This window comes from Brachionichthys hirsutus, chromosome 9 (assembly GCF_040956055.1).
Source record: "Brachionichthys hirsutus isolate HB-005 chromosome 9, CSIRO-AGI_Bhir_v1, whole genome shotgun sequence".
In the NCBI taxonomy this organism is placed as follows: Eukaryota; Metazoa; Chordata; class Actinopteri; order Lophiiformes; family Brachionichthyidae; genus Brachionichthys; species Brachionichthys hirsutus.
The window spans coordinates 7059082-7079408 of record NC_090905.1 but is presented as its reverse complement, the minus strand read 5'-3'; the positions used below and the strand labels follow the sequence as shown (position 1 = coordinate 7079408).

Genomic DNA, 20327 nt, shown 5'->3' with positions numbered 1-20327 from the left:
GGTCTTTCTGACAGTTAAAACCCTTTTTTAACCCTTAACCCTTTTTTTTTTTCTCCACCCAAAATGACACTGCAGTCAGAATACTATGATTAAACTTCTATACACTCAGCAATGCAAGCTTTTCAGCTTTTATTGGAATTTCTCAATGTGTCTGTTTCACAAAGGTATTTCACCACTTGGCTATGAAATGGGATTTATTTTAGTTAATTGGTAACAAGAACTTATTTTTATCTAGACGTGCGAAAGATCAAAATATCTTGAGATTGAATGTTACCCACCCTATGGCTCCCCCCCTCTCACAGTCTTGTGGACCCTCTGGCCTAAAGATACATGAGTACTAAAACAGACACGATTACAGCACAGAACCAACTCTCCCCCCTCCCATTAAATCCAAAATGTGTCCCAAACCAAATCTTACTGAGTCCAAATGCTCCAAAAGGTTTCATCGGCTAGCTATATTGCAGGGATGGATGTTTCTCTGGGAGGGGAAGAGTTGCAGTTCACTGACTATAGAGTAAGCCCTCTTTATAGTCACGTGCTGGTGGTAAGAAAGTCCTTAAGATTGAGTAATTATGGGAGCCAGGTACGTATGATGCAAACAGTGGTTGTGATTTCTTTTAGTTGACATGCTTTTGTTTCTTTCAAAAATAAACATTATTTTCTGTAAATTTTTTCCCATGTTTTTTCATGTCATTTTGAACGTTAACTGTGATTGTGGTTCACCTGGAAATTATTTAGCCATCACCCTCGTTCAGTTCATGATTTATTCTTTATGGTTTTGGAATGAGATTATCATGCTTTCTTATTTGACTGTTTTTTTAATTGTCCTTTCCTAAGTTGCTGTACACAGAAAGCCCTTTTTGGCAGTATTTTATGTTGTTTTCGATTACTTTAATTACATATCAGGCAATAATATAATAATGAACTAGATTTCTTCACCTCAAGATGGAAGGAATACATTATATTACGAAACCCTTGTGGGGGATATAAATATTTCCATGCATGTACTTTAGTCCACATAATACCAAACTCTAGATGGGAAGTGAAGCGTTTGATCACTCCTTGAACGGTACGCTCTCTGGACGAGTACAAGCCGTTAGGACAAGATGTTAGTTACCAGATGTATTATTGATTCTTTACTTTATTAAACAATGCACATTATCTATAAACCTGTTTTTAAACGTGCATCTGATTTTTATGCAGGCATTAGGCTCATGGGTGTATGTTGTAAATCCTCGTGGATTGTCTAGTGGCTTGTCACGGCAGTAATGGCGTAGACTGAAGAAACAAGTTGCAGTTTAGTGCTCACTGCTCATGTACTTCAATGTGTACTGTTGCGGTGTTGCTTGCTTTGAAACTGCACTGTTTACCAGAGTCTAAGTGTAGTTTAGTGTAGTATAATAGAGGTGAGGATTAAAGAATAAGTGCCCCACCTCATGTATTTTAATATATTACAGGACAAGTGTCTGCTGTGAGTTGGGCTGGAGATCATAACATTGCAGAAGAGAGAATTATGTTGGGGATACCTGCCTCTGAGTTTCATCCAAGTTGATTGTTACCACAGCAGATGTAAAGATTCAGCACCTGAGAGCAGTCGCTTCCTCTAAATGATGAAACTCTACCCCCAATCTGCGCGTCCAGCTCTCGTGCCATCTTGATTCATTATTACATAAGCATTTGCCAATATCCATTTATACCTCTTTTGTTGACATTTGCTTGATGGTTTTATTTCTGTTTCAAGCATATTTTGTCTCCATCTTTGTTTTTGCAATTTTTCATTTGAATTATTGTTCTAGTTTGTTTTTTTGTTTTTTTATCCTTTTATCATTTTCTTTGTCTCTCCCATCTTTTTATTTTTTTGTTTTTCGCCCCTACCTTTCCCCCTTCCCCATCCTCCTCATCTTCGACCTCCTTCCTTCCTTCCTTCCTTCCTGCCCTTTCCAACTTACCAGAGCCCTCAGCCCCCCCTCAAGACATTAAGTGCAGAAGCACCAGCTCCACTACCCTGCTGGTAAGTTGGCGCCCCCCACCTTTGGAGAGTCAGAACGGTGTCCTGGTGGGGTATAGGGTGCACTACCATCTGGTAGGCCAGTCAGAAGGGGGCAATGATGATGAGGATCTCATGGAGGAGCCCACAATTCCTGCCCCTGAGGTGCTGACGCTGCTCCAGCAATTGGAGAAGTGGACCCAGTACCGCATCACCGTGTCTGCCTTCACTGAAATAGGGCCGGGCCCCGAGAGCGAGCCCCTTATCTGTCGCACCGATGAAGACGGTAAGTGACTTTCTAGAATGAAGAAAGAATTTCATTGTTTTGGGGTTTGAAGCGTGACCATGGAAGTGGAAATCTTTATGCATGTGGTTTATTTTATTTTATCTTAAATCTCCAAATCTCAGTTTTAAAATATTGGAAAAGCACACCACATTTTTACAAAAAAAATCCCGTTACTGATGTACAACAATGGCAAGCTTAAATATTTTAGCATACCTTTAGAGGAAGATCCTGGAGAAAATGAGGGAGAATGGGGTTGTGATATAGGGTGTAAAAGGGGTACTTGAAGTGTTTGTGGAAGAGCAAGTGGAAACAGTTAATGTGCAAGAGTTCTGTCAATGGCACATCAATTTCATGAAGGGCCAGCAGCACGCCTAGAGGCCTGGAAGCAAGGCCCCCCACAGCATAAAGTCCTGTCACGATGAGTGTAAGCACCCCACTGATGGCAGCTAGACCCACTCGTGACAAATAATCATGCCTTTGTGCATTTTAGAGAATAGGGCACTGCCAATATTTGTAGTTTTTAAATGTTTTCTTCCTGAGTCGTGATTATCATCACTCATGACACGGTTTATGTCTATTATCCGGCGTTGTTGATGTAAATGGCGTGAAGGATGCTGTGCAATTTGTGTGAGTAAATGCTTCTTGTGCTGTTAGAGTGAGAAACGCTTTCACGTTCCCACTGATATCTTTCAAACGGCCGATCTCAACCACAGGATTTCAGCAATGCACATACAGAAACATTTTATGATTTTGGCTTTCATATCATTGTCCACAGTTCCCGGGGCTCCTCCGAGGCGGGTGGAGGTGGAAGTGCTTAACTCCACAGCGCTAAGGGTGATGTGGCGCTCACTGATCCCAGGCAGGCAGAACGGTCAGATCCGTGGCTACCAGGTTCATTATGTACGCGTGGAAAACGGCGAGTCAAGGGGCTTGCCCCTCATCAAGGATGTCATGTTGGCTGATGCCCAGGTATGTTTACTTAATGCAAATAATAGTTGTTGTTTTTCCCAGAAAATGCGCCCCAAGTCCGTTTGTTTACTTAGTTTTGTTGTGTTACGACAACTGAAATCTCGTTGTGCAATGATGAAAATCTCAGTGGACACCTTTTCTTTCTTACAGCTTGTTTACTTTGCATTCGCTGCATATGGGAAGCGATGTGGGTTGCTTTTTCATCTTTGGGTTTCGTTTCATATTGCTGCAATTTTCTTTTCCCCGAAAGAGGAACTGTAATCAAAGCTTCAATCAACTTGTCTTCCCTCCTCTGCCTTCATGGCTTTTATTAGGAATGTCTAGACCCCTTCTTTGTGGCAACATCTGCCATGAAATGTGTAAATGTGTGCTTCTATCAAATGTGAAGACTGAAAGAAAATGCTGATTATACTATTCTGTGCCTGGAGGAGAGAAAAAAGAGTAAGATTGGCGTGAAAGCATTTTCCCAAAAATCAGCCCCTACTGACAGCTTGAATTGTAAAAGGAGTCTTGTATAAAAGCCTTTTTTTCTGTTTTTTGCTTTTACAAAACTGTTGTCAGCACAATATTTGAGGAATCCTGCCAAAACAAGACTTTTGTACACAGTAGCAATCATCCAAATGGAGATTATACCCTTGAAGCAATAGTGTAAACAACACAGAAAAGAATAGCTGTTTTCAATTCTACATATTTTGGGATGACAATCAAATACATATTTTTCCCCCATGTAAATGAAGGGTCATCTCAGGTTAAATGTAATCAGCAGCACATTAGCATTTTTTTTTATTAAACTGACCCATAAATCCAGTTATCCAATCCATCCAAGAAAAGTGTGCACTCACGAGTAATCAAGGAATACCAGGCTAAAATATCTATTTGTATTCAAACGTTAACCTTTTAGAGCTGCATGTCGTCGTCCATGCATCGGAACGATTTTGCAGCGACATATGTTGCTGTTCGAGTGCAGTTGCATTGTTTAAAGAGCTCCAGGCCAGCCGTGCTTCAGTTACTCCGAGGCCAGACTTCAAACAGCTTCTGTCTCCACTGACCTCACGAAGCCAGTGGCCTATTTCGGACTCTCTGCTCCTGCACCTCTAATGCTTTTATCTCTCGCAACCCTATTTCTTCCCTTCCTGTTTCTTTCTCTTCTTTTGTCAAATGTTGCTTTCTCTCCTGCTCGTCTTTGGCGGGGGGGGGTTTAGTGGGAAACGGACGATACAGCTGAATATGTGAGTACGAAGTTTTGCCTGAGTGCTTGTGTGTACACAGCGGGTATTGCAACAACCTGCGTGGACTGAAGGTTTTATGCAGCTCCAGCAACTTTTGTCAGTTTGAATAGCAAAATGGCTCAGAGGTGTGACCTCAGCGGCCTACCAGGCAGCATCTGGACCACATCTGTTCGCCACCAAGGGAAAAAAATGGTCTATGCCTGGTAGCTTCCACTAAAAAGTGACTGATGCAATATCCGCTGTCGTCTGTGCCTGGAATGCTAAAGTTGCTTGTGTCATGCCGTGCTTGTCTTGTGTTCTTTTGCTGTGTGTGTATTTTTTTCTTTATTATGTGCATGATTTTTAAATCATGTTGATTTTCTCTTTGGGCATTTAGAACTACAGTATTTGCACTTTCTTTTTTAATATAAAATCTTCATCACATCTTTGACGACCATTCAACTGCAGATTCCCCCCCCCCCCCCCCCCCAAGAAATAAAACTTATTCTTCCCTTATTTTGAAGCCGCAGCTGAAGCCCCAGTCCATCTGCATTACGTGAACGCCATCTCAAGTGCAAGATAGTGCTTATAGCTCATTTACCTTTATTGACCTATCCCATCCCTCTGCCAACCAGCCTGTTAAAAACCTCATTCTGAATTTGTTCAAACCTGCTCCCCTGAAAGATTCATTAGAATTGATCGGAAGCCTCTCTTTGAAGAGGACTCAAGGAAACTAAATAGCCCTGGTAAAAATTATATACATAAAATGCCCGTGAGTGGGCAGGATGTATTCAGCATGCATTTATCATCAAGTTAAGTTGTTGATTGTAATACTGCTAAAGGAGTAAGAGAGGCTATTTGCCATTTACATGCGTAATGCCCCCACTCAATCTTGGCAACTCTAAGGATATACTTAATGGAATGGTCTTCCATTACACAGGGGGAGGAAAATGTTGCATTGAATGCATGCCCTATGAAACGTCATAAAGATGACCGGGAGACAGTTCACTAAGATTAACATTCAGGCGGTTTGAGCTGCGTGTGTGTGGGTGTATGTGTGTGTGGGGGGGGGGGGTCAAATCATCAAATATTCAAGATAAAAAATGTTGTTTTCATGTTTCTTCTCTGTCTCCTTTAGGAAATGGTCATTGGAGGACTCAAGCCCGACACCACTTACTCCATCACGGTGGCTGCATACACCACTAAGGGGGATGGAGCCCGAAGCAAACCCAAGCTGGTGGTGACTAAAGGGGCAGGTGGGCACATGGATGAATCATTTATCCGTACCTTTTATTTACAGCGTCTTTGTTTGTGTAACAATGCCTGAAAAGCCTGTTCTCTCTAAGCTTCAGGCTGAACGATGCCTTGCTCAAGGGTTGAATGTTTGCTTCATGAATGCACGTTTTTATTTTGCTTTTAACCACAGAGTATTTATCTGATGGATCTGGAAGCTATTTGAGCTGATGGTTGCTTCTCTCAGGGCAGCATTTATTATTTGGATCATGTTCAGAAGATTATCCACAGATTTTTGGAGGTCATGTGAGGCTTTTGAAGATTTTTGACAGTTATTTTGATAGCTTGAAAACCCCTGTTGGCTCTTTGGTTTGAGCTTTGAGGATAAAATACCACAGGCTAATGCCTGCACACTACAAAGTCTTGTCTTCTTCAATTTAGTACCTTGTTAACACCAGTAGGCACATAGGTTTAACTGGGCTGTTTGAGCTTGCTTAGTCACCATGAGCATCTAAACCTATTACATTGAATGTGAGTGTGAAAGACTTATTTTAGAGAATGGAAATCAATGAGCCAAAATAAGAATGTCTTTTTGTGCAAACATTTGTGCCAGTCAGCGTGAGAGATTGACAATCCTTCTGGATGATAGATATACAGGGTCTCTCTCTCTCTTTCTCCATCCATCTATTGATCCATCTTCGAAAGGCTTCGAACCTCAGAAGCCTTTCCTGAGGTGGAGTAGTTGTCATTGCAGTCCAGAGGGATGTTCTACCACAGTCACCACTCCATGTATACACTTTTAAACATAATCAAATATTCATATCTTGTGTCATGAAATTCAGAAATTGTGGTGCCATGTTTTTATTTTAGGAAACATGCCCGATAACAACAGCACAGATTATGACAATAGGATGTTTTTGATTGCTTCATATGCTGAGAAGCCCCTCTGGTTGTCCAGTCTGCTAGAAAATGTCCAACAGAATCTATTTCAACATTTTGTAGGACAGGAAACCATGTAAAGCTGCACACCTTTTTGTCAGTTGTAGATAAACAGCATTCATTTTGTGACTTTCTTTGTGTGCTGGATGAAAAATTCCATTTCCACGATTCATGCTTCTTCGAGCTGATCTAAAATATTTATTGTCCTCTCTTCCAACCTCAATTCCTGAAAAGTTTCAACATTTGGCAAAATGTTACTACAAACTAAATGCAAATACATCTCTATCCTTTTTCACAAAAAACACAGTTGCATACAGCACAAAGACACAACACGGATTCTGCAACATGTTTCAGAAAGGTTGAGATAGTGTTACATCCCCCTTTGTTATAATGACATTCAAGTATGCATTTTGGAAGAGGATACAAATTGTTGAAGATTTGTGATTGGAATTCTGTCACATTTTTGCTTGAAATATTAATTCAATGGCCAAGGCACATTCTTTTCTTGTTCTGTTTCTTTCTTCTCTAAAAGGTATTTGGGAAGTTCATTGGCATTTACTCCAACCAGTTACCACCCCCGCTTTGTATGCAACCTACATTATTTTATTTCTTCATTAAGCTGACGAAAGCAGAGCGAACCAACGATGAGACAGTGATGGATGTTTCATAACCTTTAAGGTTGTAAAAGAAAAATACAAATCTCTTACCCCCCACATGTCCTTAGATATGTGAAGTCTCCATATTCAGGCAGTAGCCAAAGGTTAATCAGTGGGAATTCTTTTTCTATTATGAAGCAACCCAGCCCAAGGCAGAGGAATTTGCATTGCGTGTGTGTGTGTGCACACATGCGCACATGTGTTCATTTAATTTGCAGAGTATTACAGAGGTAGTATATTTGTTCATACAAACATACATACGTGAGCGTGTGCATGCGTGCCGGTGTGCGTGTGTGTGTGTGTGTGCATGTCTTGCAAGCACAAGAGAAGAGGAAATGAGAAGGGAACCCGATCAGTCATTTCTCAAACAGGCTGAGTGAGTGTCAACATCTGGATGTTAATACTATGGCCTGATGGGAAACGTGCCGGGAGACCGATGACGAGGGATTGTACCAGGGTTCACCCTGAACTGGACGTAGAGGCAACGGTGGGATGGAGCGGGGGGGGGCTGGACGATGTGAAGGAGGTTTTGAAATGAAAGGACTTGAGCAGTGTTTACAGGTAGAAGAAGAGATATGGGGGAAAGGGGGGGAGGGAGGGGGGGGGGGTGATGAGGAAGATCTTTGAGGGGGTGGAGAGGAGGAGAGAAACAATCATGTTGTCTAAGAACCCCCAGAATATCTCATGTACACACAGATTTGTTGCCTCTTTATATCCCTGCTGGACCATCTCTGCAGCAGATTGCTCCATGTCCCAAGTCACCTTCATCATCCCTCATTCACTCATAGCGCTACACACAAACACTCACAGGCATGCACACACACAAGCACAATACTCCACATAGCAAGCACCAATCTGCTCTGCCCGTGATCCTTCTCCCCTGTGTGCAATAGGCCGCTGTTTAAACGTACAAGCGATGAAATAGCACAGAGACCACAAAGGTTTCAGTGGAAACATTTGGTGGTAAGAAATGAATCACAGAAATCTCACATCTACTACCTTGATTTGCGGTGAACATTGAGTCGTTGTGTACTTTTAAATGGCGCTAAGCTGAGATATGGTGTGTACCCGAGGAGTGAGTATTAGGAGCATTTGTCTCATCCAGCACTCCGTGCCCCCGCTTTTCCATTACCGGCAAAGGCTCAGCTGACTAGCCGCCATCCACCCACCAATCGCCGCCTTCCTGTAGCAACAGCCCTCAGAATGGAGACCATTAGCAAACAGCGAAGGACTAATACGAGCGGAGGGAGACTGCACAGAGTAGATTGCTTTGTGTGCGTGTGTGTGTGTTTTCTGTATGTGCACTTTAGGACTGATCAGAAATATATATACTGTATGTATCCACATACACACACAGACAGGATAATCCTATTCCGCTGAGAGGGAGTACTTTTGCCTCAGACTAATGGTAGTTTCTCCAAATTACTTTAAGTCCATAATGGGCAACAAGCCAAATTCAGCTTTGTGTGCAGGTGGAACGATGATGGAAGAAGATCTGAAGCTGGTTTCAAATCACAGCATTTAACGTCTTACAAAAAAACGCACAGACGCATGCACTGTCCGCTTTGCAGAAATGCGCATAGAAGCAGATGGACACACACACAAGACACAAATTCAGCTAAAAGAGGCTTCAAAACCCCTTTGAGGAAAACAAATAACATTTTTCATAGATCGTGATATAAAACAGCAGTAGAAAATGAAACTAACAGACTGAAACCACAAATCTATCATTTTGTTTTTCCCTAAAATGAAGTTTTCTCTTGTTATATGAATCTTTCACCTACACAGGCTTTGATCTCTGAGGTTCGGCCTTGAAAATGTATTGATAACAAATTTGTGGCATAATAAAATCCAGTGTCTTGCTGATTTTCTCCCACAAAATGTATTTTCCTGTTCTCGTTATAATGGCAGGTTCGTGCCAACACAAGCTTCTCCCCTATTTTGATGGTGATGAGTTCCACGTCGCCGACTCTATAATGGCTGCCTGAGCGACTGAGCGATGGTGATGACCAAGGTGTCATTCTGAAAAGTTATTTTTTATATCAAAGTGCTTTATAAGGCAATGTTAAAAAAAAAGGCAGAGCAGTCTGGATGGAAAAAAGTGCTGGTGCAGCAGTTTTTCTTTAGGCACACAAAGAGCAACACTCTCATTCATATTGGGAACAATGTAGAAAAAGAGGCCAGCTTACAGACTGTAATTCTGGCTGCTTAAGATAATGATGAAATATATGTCACACATCAAACTAGAATTCATCTTTTATTCAGCATAATCAGCATTTTTTCTTTTGCTGAGAAAGCTATTGCTTCCATCACCAAGCAATTTTACCACCGACCGAATTGGTAAGCTTTTTGAATCAGAAATCTAGAGAACTTGGGAATTGTTTTGTAAATCGTCTCAAAATTTCACCTAAGAAGTAAATAAATGACCTGACAGTAATCCTTTACCTATTTTACATTATAATCAGGTTTTCCATACAATGTATAATAACTATTAAATGATTTATGCTATTATTAGCACGTATTTGCAATAATGTAAATCACTGACAATGTCTGTCTGCAATTTAAACCTCACTTGTACGTGCCACTATCTAGTATTTGTAAGAAAGGAAGCACATAGATCAGACATGGCAGGTTGTGTTGGGGAAGGATGGATCTATTTACAGAGAGATGGGTCTCAACGGAAAATCATCCACACTCATCTCGCAAAGCGCCTTGATGGCATCTTGAGACCTGAAGGCTTCCTGTGACTGCTGTTGCTCAATCAAACAGATGGAGCCTTAAAAGTAGAGTTTGTGCGAGTCGTGTATCATCCTTAAGAGTACGGAAACTGGGCCATTCTGAAGAATCTAGACCCCAAGTATGGACAATACACTTTACAATGAGAGATGACTCTTGCATGCGAGTGGTTCAATGTTCTGCTTAACATTTCAGAGATGGCTTGGAGTACAGAAATTATTTTTGAAGGGATCTTACATCCATCCTGAAAGGGTAATGGCTACATTGCCCAAGAATTTCAAGGCTTCCGCTTTCCTATTCAATGCAACCTGACTTCATTTGTGAGGGTGCAATCTGATGGATGGCTGGAATTCAAATCATTACAGCATGTGTGGTTTCTGCAGTCTGCTTATGTAAACCGTAGCCACTAAAACGGCTTGATTCTCATTTTTGGTAGGCCATGCCCATTTCTCTGACAAAGGACAGCATGCAAGCATTGCTGAATAGTTTAAATGTGAACTTCTGCTATCATGTGGAATTACAGCGAAGATATAGTTTGCTCAATAAATATGTAAATGTGTCACCTATACAAAGATTTTGCTGCCAAGTAGAGAATATACTTGATGTAATGTGTTCTACTTGTCTTTCCAGTGCCTGGTCCTCCCTATCTGTCAGTCACACAGGACTCAGACTCGTCAGCTGTGGTTCGCTGGGACCCTCCAGAACTGAAAAAGGGCATGGACCTGCAGGGTTACCGGCTCCAGTTTGGCCGGAAAGATGTCTCTCCGTTGGCCATCTTGGAATTTGCCCCACAAGAACGACAGTACTCTGTGGTCAACATTCACCGAGGGGCCACGTATCTCTTCAGAATCTCAGCCAAGAGCAAGGGAGGCTTTGGGGAAGAGGCTGTGGTAGAACTTGGTGTCCCAGAGAAAACTCCAGGGGGCTATCCTCAAATCAATGAGGGCTCCAACGTGACATGCTGCTCGGTGCAGCTGTCCTGGGCTCCACCAGTGCTGGCTGAGAGGAATGGGGTTATCACGGAGTACACTTTGGCCTACAAGGAGGCTGGAACAGGAGGAGCACCACACGAGCTCCTCTTGCCCCCCGGTCTGTCCAGCTATGTGCTCAACAGCCTTAAACCGAACTCGGCATATGACGTGAAAATCCGTGCACATACCAGTGTAGGTCCAGGGCCCTACAGTCCACCTATCCAGTATCGGACAGTGGCCTTTGATCCAACAGGTAGGGCTTTCCTGTTTCTTTCCCACACAGGTTGGCAGGGGGGTTGGAAATTGGCAAAAAAAAAAAAAAAAAAAACATCAGAAATGGAATCTACTCCACCCCCTTCTTCAACTTTCTTCACTCCTCAAGAAAGAGAAAAGATTGATGTTAATGTTTTTTTCCATGGGATTCTTACTTCACTAAAGAAAACAAGGTAAACTATTAAGTCAATAAGTTCTAGTCAGTCATTTTGAGAAGGAGGGGAGCGGCTAGACTTTCAAGGTAAGTGCTGTTTGGTCACTTGTGTCTGACGTCCTTACGACCCTTTGCCCAGCACACTCACGCACGCAGCCAATGCATTCTCACACACCCCCAGTTTTCAAACAAGGGAGGATCAGTCAAACAGAGTCACTCCGAAAGTATGTTGAGAATAAGATGCCAGGAAAGCTGATTTTGATTCTTTGGTTTTGGATTTCTTTTGAGATATGCCTCCTTTCTTAACCCCCCCCCCTCTCTTTCCCTATCCCCACCCCACCCCCCGTCCCTTAAGAGGACAGCTTGTGGCATAGCATCCCCCAGATGCACTGCTGCGGACTGTTGGCATGCTATGTTTTGGGTCTGTCTTTATGCCCACCTGGCAGCCCATCGGCAGTGCCAACCCAGACTCAGTTGCGCCGTGGTGCGCCGGTCATTATGCCTCAAGTCTTAATGAGTTTCAAGGCCACGATGAGACTGGTTGGCACTTTCCGCAAGGGCTAGCCAGTGGATGCACCCTCGTGCTCCATGGGTTTGTTGTCCATGAGTCTTACGTGCTGTCTGTCTTAACCAATCGCGTTAACCTTCTCACAGCCCAATCACAGCTCACTGTTCCACTCACTCTCCAACCCAGAGGAACGTTGCAGGGGAACACTTTTCTTTTTCTTTTTCTTCGTGATTCCCATTCCGTGGCCTCTCACCATGTTCGATTCACTAATTTGTTGTTGTTGGTTTTCTTTCTTTCCTTTCATTTGTCCACTCAACAGACGTTCCAAAGAACTTTACTGTCAGGTGGGCCACAAAGACCACAGTTTTCCTCGCTTGGAAGTTTTCTGAAAGCAGGTCTCCATACAAATGCACAGTGAGTCTAATGAAGACCAAAAAACACTTTAAATTGTCAGCTGAATTATCTTTTAATATAACATTTTATCTTCATATAAACATGCTTTAGATTTTTAGAACTTGTATTTGTTGAACTTGAATATCTCTTTATTGTACACCATTGCTATTTGGTTTGAATTTGGTTGTCAGTGCAATATTTCACCTCATACGAATTAAACTATTCTCTTATTTATGCAATAAATAAATAATAATAATCTCTTCTTGTCTACCTCATTAACTGCACTTTAATTTCCCAATTGTTGATATGTCTAAATCTTCTGACATGCAGCAAATAAAGGTTGAACTATCTGTTGAACTCTAGATTGAGTACAACCGTCAGAGGATGGATGTGGATGCAAAACAGATGCGAGCACTCGTCACTGGGCTAAAACACAACACTTCTTACGAGTTCAGAGTGACTTGCCAAGAAAGTATGGATGGTGGGCCGAGACATCGTGTGATGGCCAAGACCGCACCACTCATACTGGTCAAGAAGCCCAAACTGGACATCTACGCTGAGCCTGACAACATGCTCACTATGTCTTTTCCACCGGTCGATAACAAGGAGGTCAAGTGAGTATGTCTTCAAGTACTGGGGTATTCAGGTTTAAGACTTTGAAGGCTTGAGGTTTGGTAAGGATTAAGAAGTCGTGAGATGTGTTGAAATTAGGGCTCATCTCTTGGGCATTCTGCCACGCTTGCGATTCCTGGACCCTTTGCAAGTTTTGTCACGTCAAATTCCAAAATTGGTGTAATTTTTACGAGGCATTTTCAGTTTAAACAGACTCCTAAAAACATGAAAAATAATTACCTCTGGGTGGAAACCCCAGGTGATGGCCAGCAAAGGAGCTGGCTGGTTATATGTGCACATTTTTCTGAATTCATCCATATTTTTAGGGCTGCGTGGTGAGCTTTGATCGGCCTGTTGCAGTCTATGGTCCACTAGTTGCCCATTACTGTCCTGCACCGGCAGTAAAGAATCAGATTTTTATGCCTCCATGCAGGCGATAAGCATGACCTCATGCATTACGTATTCAGGCTGTCTGCCCCAGTCTTGTGAATGTAATATCTCAGGAATGGCTTGAAGAAATTACTTGATATTTAACTGTGGACGGATGACAAATTTATGATCAGAAGTAGAGGTCACTGTGACCTCACAAAATGTGGTTCGCCATTGTCCAGTGATTCATGTGCTGATCATGACAATATTTCACAGAGTTTAATAGGAAAATGTATACTTCAGAGCCAAAAAACGATAGAATCAACTTCACTGTGACATCACAATGTTATGAAAAAACACGTTTCCAGCCATAATTTATAAACATAAGGATATAATCTGATCATATTTCTAGTTCTAGTTCTCCATGTATCCTTTGTAACCCCCATGGGTTTAAAACAAAAACAATATAAAGGCATACAACTTTAACATGTTTTTTTTCTAGTTCTGTAATATACTTTGTCACTGTATTTCCAGGAACTTCTATGTAGTTGTGGTGCCACTTAAGAGGACATCAGGACATGTCAAAAACCTGAAGAACCCTGATGACATGGACATGGAAGAGGTAGGATATGAGGATGTGGGGTTGTACACCAGAAATCAGTCAAATTAATTCGGTGCTCTCGGGTGAGAATGAAGCATTACTGCATGTGGTATGAAGCAACTCTAAAACAGTAACATTCCTTTTAACAAAACTGGGCTTTTTTTTTCTCTTGCAAAAATATTAAGGGAGGGACACCAACAGTCGATCTGTATTGAGCTCACCGTGTGCCAGCCATGACCACACACATAAGTACGTCTCAGAAATGCTAATTTATAACCCCCAGCGAGCAGAAAAGGAAATTGCAGTTTCCTCCCTCTTCTCCAATAGCCCAGGGTCACCTTCAGAGCCAGATCAAGAGCAACCATCCCTATTAGATTTGGGATTACACACATTTCCTCTGGTTACTGCATGCCTCTGTCTGCAGTTTGAAATAAATGACAGAGTGGCTGAAGCCTGGTAACACGGAATGTGGCACCTTTTTGAACCTGCAGTTAAAGCTTGGTCTCCAACAGCGCACTGAAAAGGACCCGTTGTCATACAGAACAATCACTTATATCCACAACTAATATATTGAAAAACTGTGTATATATATATATATATATTGCTTTTCTTGGCCTTTTTCAATGTGCAGGTTAAGAATAAACCATCAAAAGCAACTGTTAGCTCAGACCTCATTTGAACAAGAGGATAAAAAAAAGGGAGCATGCAATAAAAGAAGTAACCTGATGCCATTTTACATCAATCAGCTGTTGCGGGATGTGACCCTAAAGCGCCGTTCACGCCGCCAGCTGGCTCAGCTGGACCAACGGAAGCCCTACATCACAGCATGCTTCAAGCAGCTGCCGTCCAGCTTCACGGTGGGATCTGACCATCGACACAGCTTCTGTGAGAACAAGCCTCTTGAACCCGGCCATGAGTATGTCTTCTTCCTGCTGGCTGAACTCAATGCAACAGCCGGGGTGAGTTACGAGATCAGTCTCTTACTTTCACCAAGGCTGAAGCCTGGATTGTGTATCGTGAGCGATGATAACTCGTTTGGTCTTTTTAGAAAATGTTTGCCACCAGCCCTTACACTGACACAGTCATGAACCCCGAACTGGTGGTGGACCCCTTGCCAGTGGAGACTGGGGATGGGCTAATATGGGTGGTGGGGCCAGTCCTGGCTGTGGTCTTCATCATCTGCATCGTCATTGCCATTCTCCTGTATAAAAAGTGAGTTGTTTTGGGTGGTTTTATGTATGCAGTCATATCTCAAGTTGGACTTTAAGATAAAATTGTTCAACTTCAAATGATAGAAAAATGTTTTATTCTGGCCTAAATAATAGCATCTTGCCTTCCATATAACTGTCATCCTGTCATTAGAACAGGCAATGAAAGTGTAATTTATCTTTGCATGGTGCCTCGTTCCACCCACTGTACGGTCTACACGAGACAGACGCCGATGCTGTAAATTTCCTGGAGTTTTCCCACCAGCAACACACAATGAATATTTTTTGTCCTTTGATGTTGGACCAATTATTTGCAGTGTTTTGGGGGATATGGGCTATAGGGAAATGATTGCATGTTAGGGAGCATGTGGAGACAAAAGGCCTGCAGCATGCTATTGAAAGACTGAAAGATTATTGCTGCATGGAAGAAAGTGATTTTTTTTTGTGTGTGTGGGAAAAAGATGGTTGTGGGAATTGAGGGTTTGAAGAAAGGAGAGAAGAGGAGATTCTTTGAGATGGTACTCAATAGAGTAGAAATTATACAATAATCTGCCAACCAAGAGACTTCACAGAGGCGTTTAAACAGACATCTACTCTAATAAGACTGGACATCTGAAAGTGTTTTTTTCATTATTGCTAACATTAGTCACTATTTTTTTAAAGCTGTGGCGTGACTTTCATAAAAAAAAAACATATTCCTGTCTTATCTAAAACTGTCACTGTGTTCTCATGGTAGTATGTGAGGCAGATCATCTGTGGGGGGGGGGAGAGAATCAGTCACATATAACCCTCCTCATCCCATTTTCAAGAATCCTCTATGACCAAATTTGACCCACCAATCAGAGCCAGGAGGAGTGTGTGCAGGAGTTCAAATGCAGTCAAGAACCCTCCCCTCAAAGGAAGCTGCAGTGCAAAACCGAAAGAGAAGCGCGAGCAGAAAGAGGCGGGCCATGAGAGTGATTGAACCTCTGCTAAACCACTCCTCCTTGCTCTGATTGGTGGTTCAAATTCAGACATGGTGGATTCTTTGCCAATGTCCTTACAAGTTATAGATGGGGCTCCAGGTGTCGCATTTCAGAACAGATTCCCTGTATTACTGTGAGGGCATAGTGAAAACCTCCTGCAGCCTAATGCTTCATACTGTACCATTATAGTTTTCTAGTTTTGCTAATACGTTTTCCATAATTAGCCATTCATTTTTTTGGTGGTGGATGTGAAACTTTTGACAACAACAAAAATTGCTCTCTTCCTCTAAAAAGTCTAAACGCGTTTACTCGTCCTCAGGGTGCCGAAGCTTTTGATCATAACGATGCACTCAGTAATCCCCCTTGTACTTTTAGTGTTGGTGATTGCGCGTCCCAACCGAACAGTGTTGAATCATTTCACGGGGGCGGGGGGCAAGGCTGGTGTGAAAAGCACTGATCCAGCTTGCTGCTGTCAGATGATCCCTGACTGTCTGACCTTGATTTATCTCCATCTTGGTGGTTAGGGAGAGTAACATCTCTCCTTGGATCTCTCTCTTTTTTCTCTCTTCTCTTTCTCACCCCCTCGCTCTCCCCCCGTCCATCTCTCCCTGGTGAACAGTGTTTCCCGGCTCTGCCCTTGGCCCTGACATTGCCTTTCCCTCGACTTCCTTACGCACACACATGAGCACACATGTCAGTTAACACACATGCGAGTGTATGCGCTTATTTGTGCATTTCATTGCAGAACTATATGCATACACACACATGCAAATCCATGCGCACGCGTCCCCAAAATGCTGGCGAGCTTCATCTCACATTTTGTGAGGGCAGCAGTGGGACCCCCCTTGAATTTTAAACTGCGCTCTATTGATTTATCTCTCTTCTTGCCTCCCCCCCTTCTCCCTTTCTCCTTGTGTTATGCTTTTGCCATCTTTATATATTTATTTGACTCTTTTTGCTTTCTCTGGAAACAGCAAACCAGACAGGTAAGGGATAGCTACACCTAATTGCATGTGCTGGGGAAGAGAAAGTTGTTTGTTTCAGCAAAAATAAGAGATGCTTTTAACAGTCAAGTAAAATGTTGCACTCTTGTTCTGCATTCCGAACTCCCAGGTTCTTGCTCACTAAAATATTTTCTGTTTCTTCGTTGTTTTTTTGTGTCTACCCCTCCCTCTACATGCCGCTTGTCTCACTACCCAGTCGCAAAAGAAAAGAGTCAGAGCCGCGCACAAAATGCCTGCTGAACAATGCCGACATTACACCCCACCACCCGACAGACCCCGTGGAGATGAGGCGCATCAACTTCCAAACTCCAGGTACGGGAAGGCTGGAAGGATTTAATTCCCACACACACACACTGACTATTGATGCGTCATAAATGGTTTCCATGAAGTTCTCCCTCATTATTTCGTTGCTTTCATAATCACCTGCAAGCCATGTTAGCTATATATGTGTATATTTGCCACGTCCCAATCTGTGCAAGATGAACAAGACATTTTAAAAATGATGTAACATGGTGGAACGCGATATTTTTACGTTGGGGTAAAAACTACTACTTCATCCGAGCCAAAGCCTGTTGTTAACAAATGAGCTCATGTGATCCCCTACTTATTCTCTAGCCCCCCCCCCTGGCCTCTGTTTCAGACACACAATCTAGCGGCCTGTCTTCTGGGTGTAATGTAGTCAAAAGTGGAATTTGCAATTGTTGTTATTGGTTATTTTCTTTCTGTTGTTGTATTTGGTTCAGTTAAGGTCCAAGAAGGGAGTCACAATTTATCAAAAGGCACACACTGTACAGGTATAATTTGGGTTTTTTTGGGGGGGAGACCTTTCATTAAGCTGTATTAGATGTAAAAAGATTATATGAAATGATGCCACCATAGTAGTTATATGTAGCTAAGCATCATAGATTTTCTTTAATTTGACTCTCTATGTTTTTATTATGTTTTCTCTTCCAGCAGTTTATTTGACAGAGCACTGGGAAATGTATTTTCAGGAACTTTCACTCTTTTAAACCCATTGTTTTCACCCGCTGAAGAAAATGACAGAAAAGTAGGAAATCCTCCAGAGGCAGAAAGAACACATCCACCTTTTTTCTATGCATTCTCTTCACTCTTTTTTGGCTTTCTGAGTTTCCATCTCCTAACCCAGTTGTCTGTGAGCCATCCATCTGTCATCGACAGCCAGTCTCTGCGCCATCAAAAGGCTTGGATTTCTAAATGGAGGCGCTTCTCTCCAGTTTCTCTGGGAGCCCAGATATACCTCACGATTTTGGAACTTTGAAAAAAAAAAGGAGGAGTGTGTGTGTGTGCTCTTCATACCAGAGAGGAGAGATAGAAGGATGAAAGGAGAGGCACAAACTCACTTATACACAGAAATGTGGTCGTTCAATTTACTGTGCTCATCTGTCCTTATCTTGCTTGGCATTCAAAGCCGTATCAGTCGTTACGTAATGACAAGGTTATAATGGGCATTCCCGCTATTTGCCTCTGGCGTCCAATGCTGAGACCCTCTTTATCTATAACGATGCTGTTGTTCTGGGTGACGTTGTTATATCCACACCCGGGGAAATTTATTTGAATGGACATTTTACCCCAATTAAGTGGGTCGGTGAGCATTTGTGAACGTCCACATCACCTAATAGCAGCCATTGTTCAAGCAAGCATACTTGCAGCGCACTGATCCAAGCCCCCTCCGATCCAGCAGACCATATGTCACAATGTGTGCTCGGGGGGGGGGGATTTATGATTTGCTTTCCCATAAGCCAAGCTTGGCCAATGCATTTTGTCTACAAGTTAGATCTCATTGCCTTCCATTTCTGGTTTCCCATACATGGTCTGGAACAAATAATCTGTTTTCAAAGTTGCCATCTTCGGGTGATATGATCCATTGTTATCCCCGAGAGACTCTCGTGATTTGATTTCAGCTTTCAGCCCCAGCCAAATTTGTTTCCCTTGAGTTGATTGGCAGGCTTACAGCATCCCATCAGAGTGCATCTCTTTAGCCACATGTCCAGTTAGTGTTGTCCCACATGGCTCCTTTCTGCTTCAAAAAGTCAAGGAGAGCTGATTCTGCTCAGACGTAACGTTGCCGGCTGAAGCCTCGGCCAGACGTCTCTTCTGGGGCCGAAAATGCTTTGAACCATCAGCACACTCCTCTGAGCTCTGACTGCCATCGTCTCCGGCTCTACAGCTGTCAGCAGAGAATGTGGACGCTTCTCAGTCCCAATGTCTCAGCATCAAGCTGCAGACAAAGGGAAACTTTCAGAGTTGGTTTTTACACCCGAAAACATGAGCAGATTTTTTCCATTATCGTTCCATTTAATGGGCCTTTTTTAACTGGAGCCTATAAAAGCTTAGATAGCAAATCAATTTTGTTATCCTTGATCTATGACTCGTCATACAACACTTGGCAGATGGGTTTTCTCAGCAGGGTTATCGGAGGCTGATGTTTGTGACTCCTGAGGATGACTACAGCTGCTTTGATTTGATTGTGTGTCTCCTTATTTCACATAAGAAGGCTGGCTGCTTCACATCTGTTCTTCCAGCCACAAAGAGAACGTTGAAAAAATGTACAACTGACTTTGTGTGTGTGTGTATGTTGGGGCGGGGGTTCCGTGGCCTTTTATCATTTTATACATTTTTATCCTTCTTTTTTGCATTTTCTGTTGCATTACAGCCTTGTCAAAACTATTTCCCTTTTGTTTGCTGTTCTTTACAGATTCTGGTCTAAGCAGTCCTCAGAGTGAAGCAGATTTTGACTATGAAAGTTAGTCTCTGTGCTTTTAGCATTAGCATACAAGCTTTCCTGTATCTTTTTTTTTTCCAGCACCGCTTGCCTTCTTCTATAAATACATAATTTGCATTTGTTCCTTTTTGTTTTTCACACAATGCAGAAAAGTCCACCACTAATTCATTTTATATTGGTTCCTTTTGGCATAACAGACTGTTTTGTTTTGTTTTGTTTTTCTAAATTTGATGTCTGTCACTGCATTCACTTGGGCTGCTGGCTGTGCATTAATCCACCATGCATAAATAACCTGTCACAATCCTTTCTTATGACGTCAAGATGGCGGAGAGGTGTATCTTTTACAGGAGTGCAGTCTCTGCAATCCCTCGTTCTCTTCCTCACCTCCTTGTTGTTGTTTTCCCTTCTCCTTCCTCCCTCCTCCTTCATCACCACTGCTCCATTTCCATTCTGAAATAACAGTTGCTTTTTTTCTGTGCTCAGAGATAACGAGCAGTTTTAATTATAAAACG

The 20327-nt window shown here is 42.4% G+C and overlaps 1 protein-coding gene across 1 annotated transcript in view; it reads left to right on the top strand.

The window, feature by feature from the left end:
• ptprsa (protein tyrosine phosphatase receptor type Sa) overlaps positions 1-20327 on the top strand; it is a 90302-nt gene that overhangs the window by 49237 nt on the left and 20738 nt on the right. Inside the window, exons 13-25 of the mRNA XM_068743110.1 lie at positions 1953-2273; positions 3049-3242; positions 4445-4471; positions 5589-5706; positions 10645-11238; positions 12240-12334; positions 12677-12927; positions 13829-13916; positions 14642-14854; positions 14944-15107; positions 17043-17054; positions 17269-17384; positions 19789-19836. Coding sequence (XP_068599211.1) covers positions 1953-2273; positions 3049-3242; positions 4445-4471; positions 5589-5706; positions 10645-11238; positions 12240-12334; positions 12677-12927; positions 13829-13916; positions 14642-14854; positions 14944-15107; positions 17043-17054; positions 17269-17384; positions 19789-19836 — 2241 coding nt within the window. The remainder of the gene's footprint in view (positions 1-1952; positions 2274-3048; positions 3243-4444; positions 4472-5588; positions 5707-10644; positions 11239-12239; positions 12335-12676; positions 12928-13828; positions 13917-14641; positions 14855-14943; positions 15108-17042; positions 17055-17268; positions 17385-19788; positions 19837-20327) is intronic.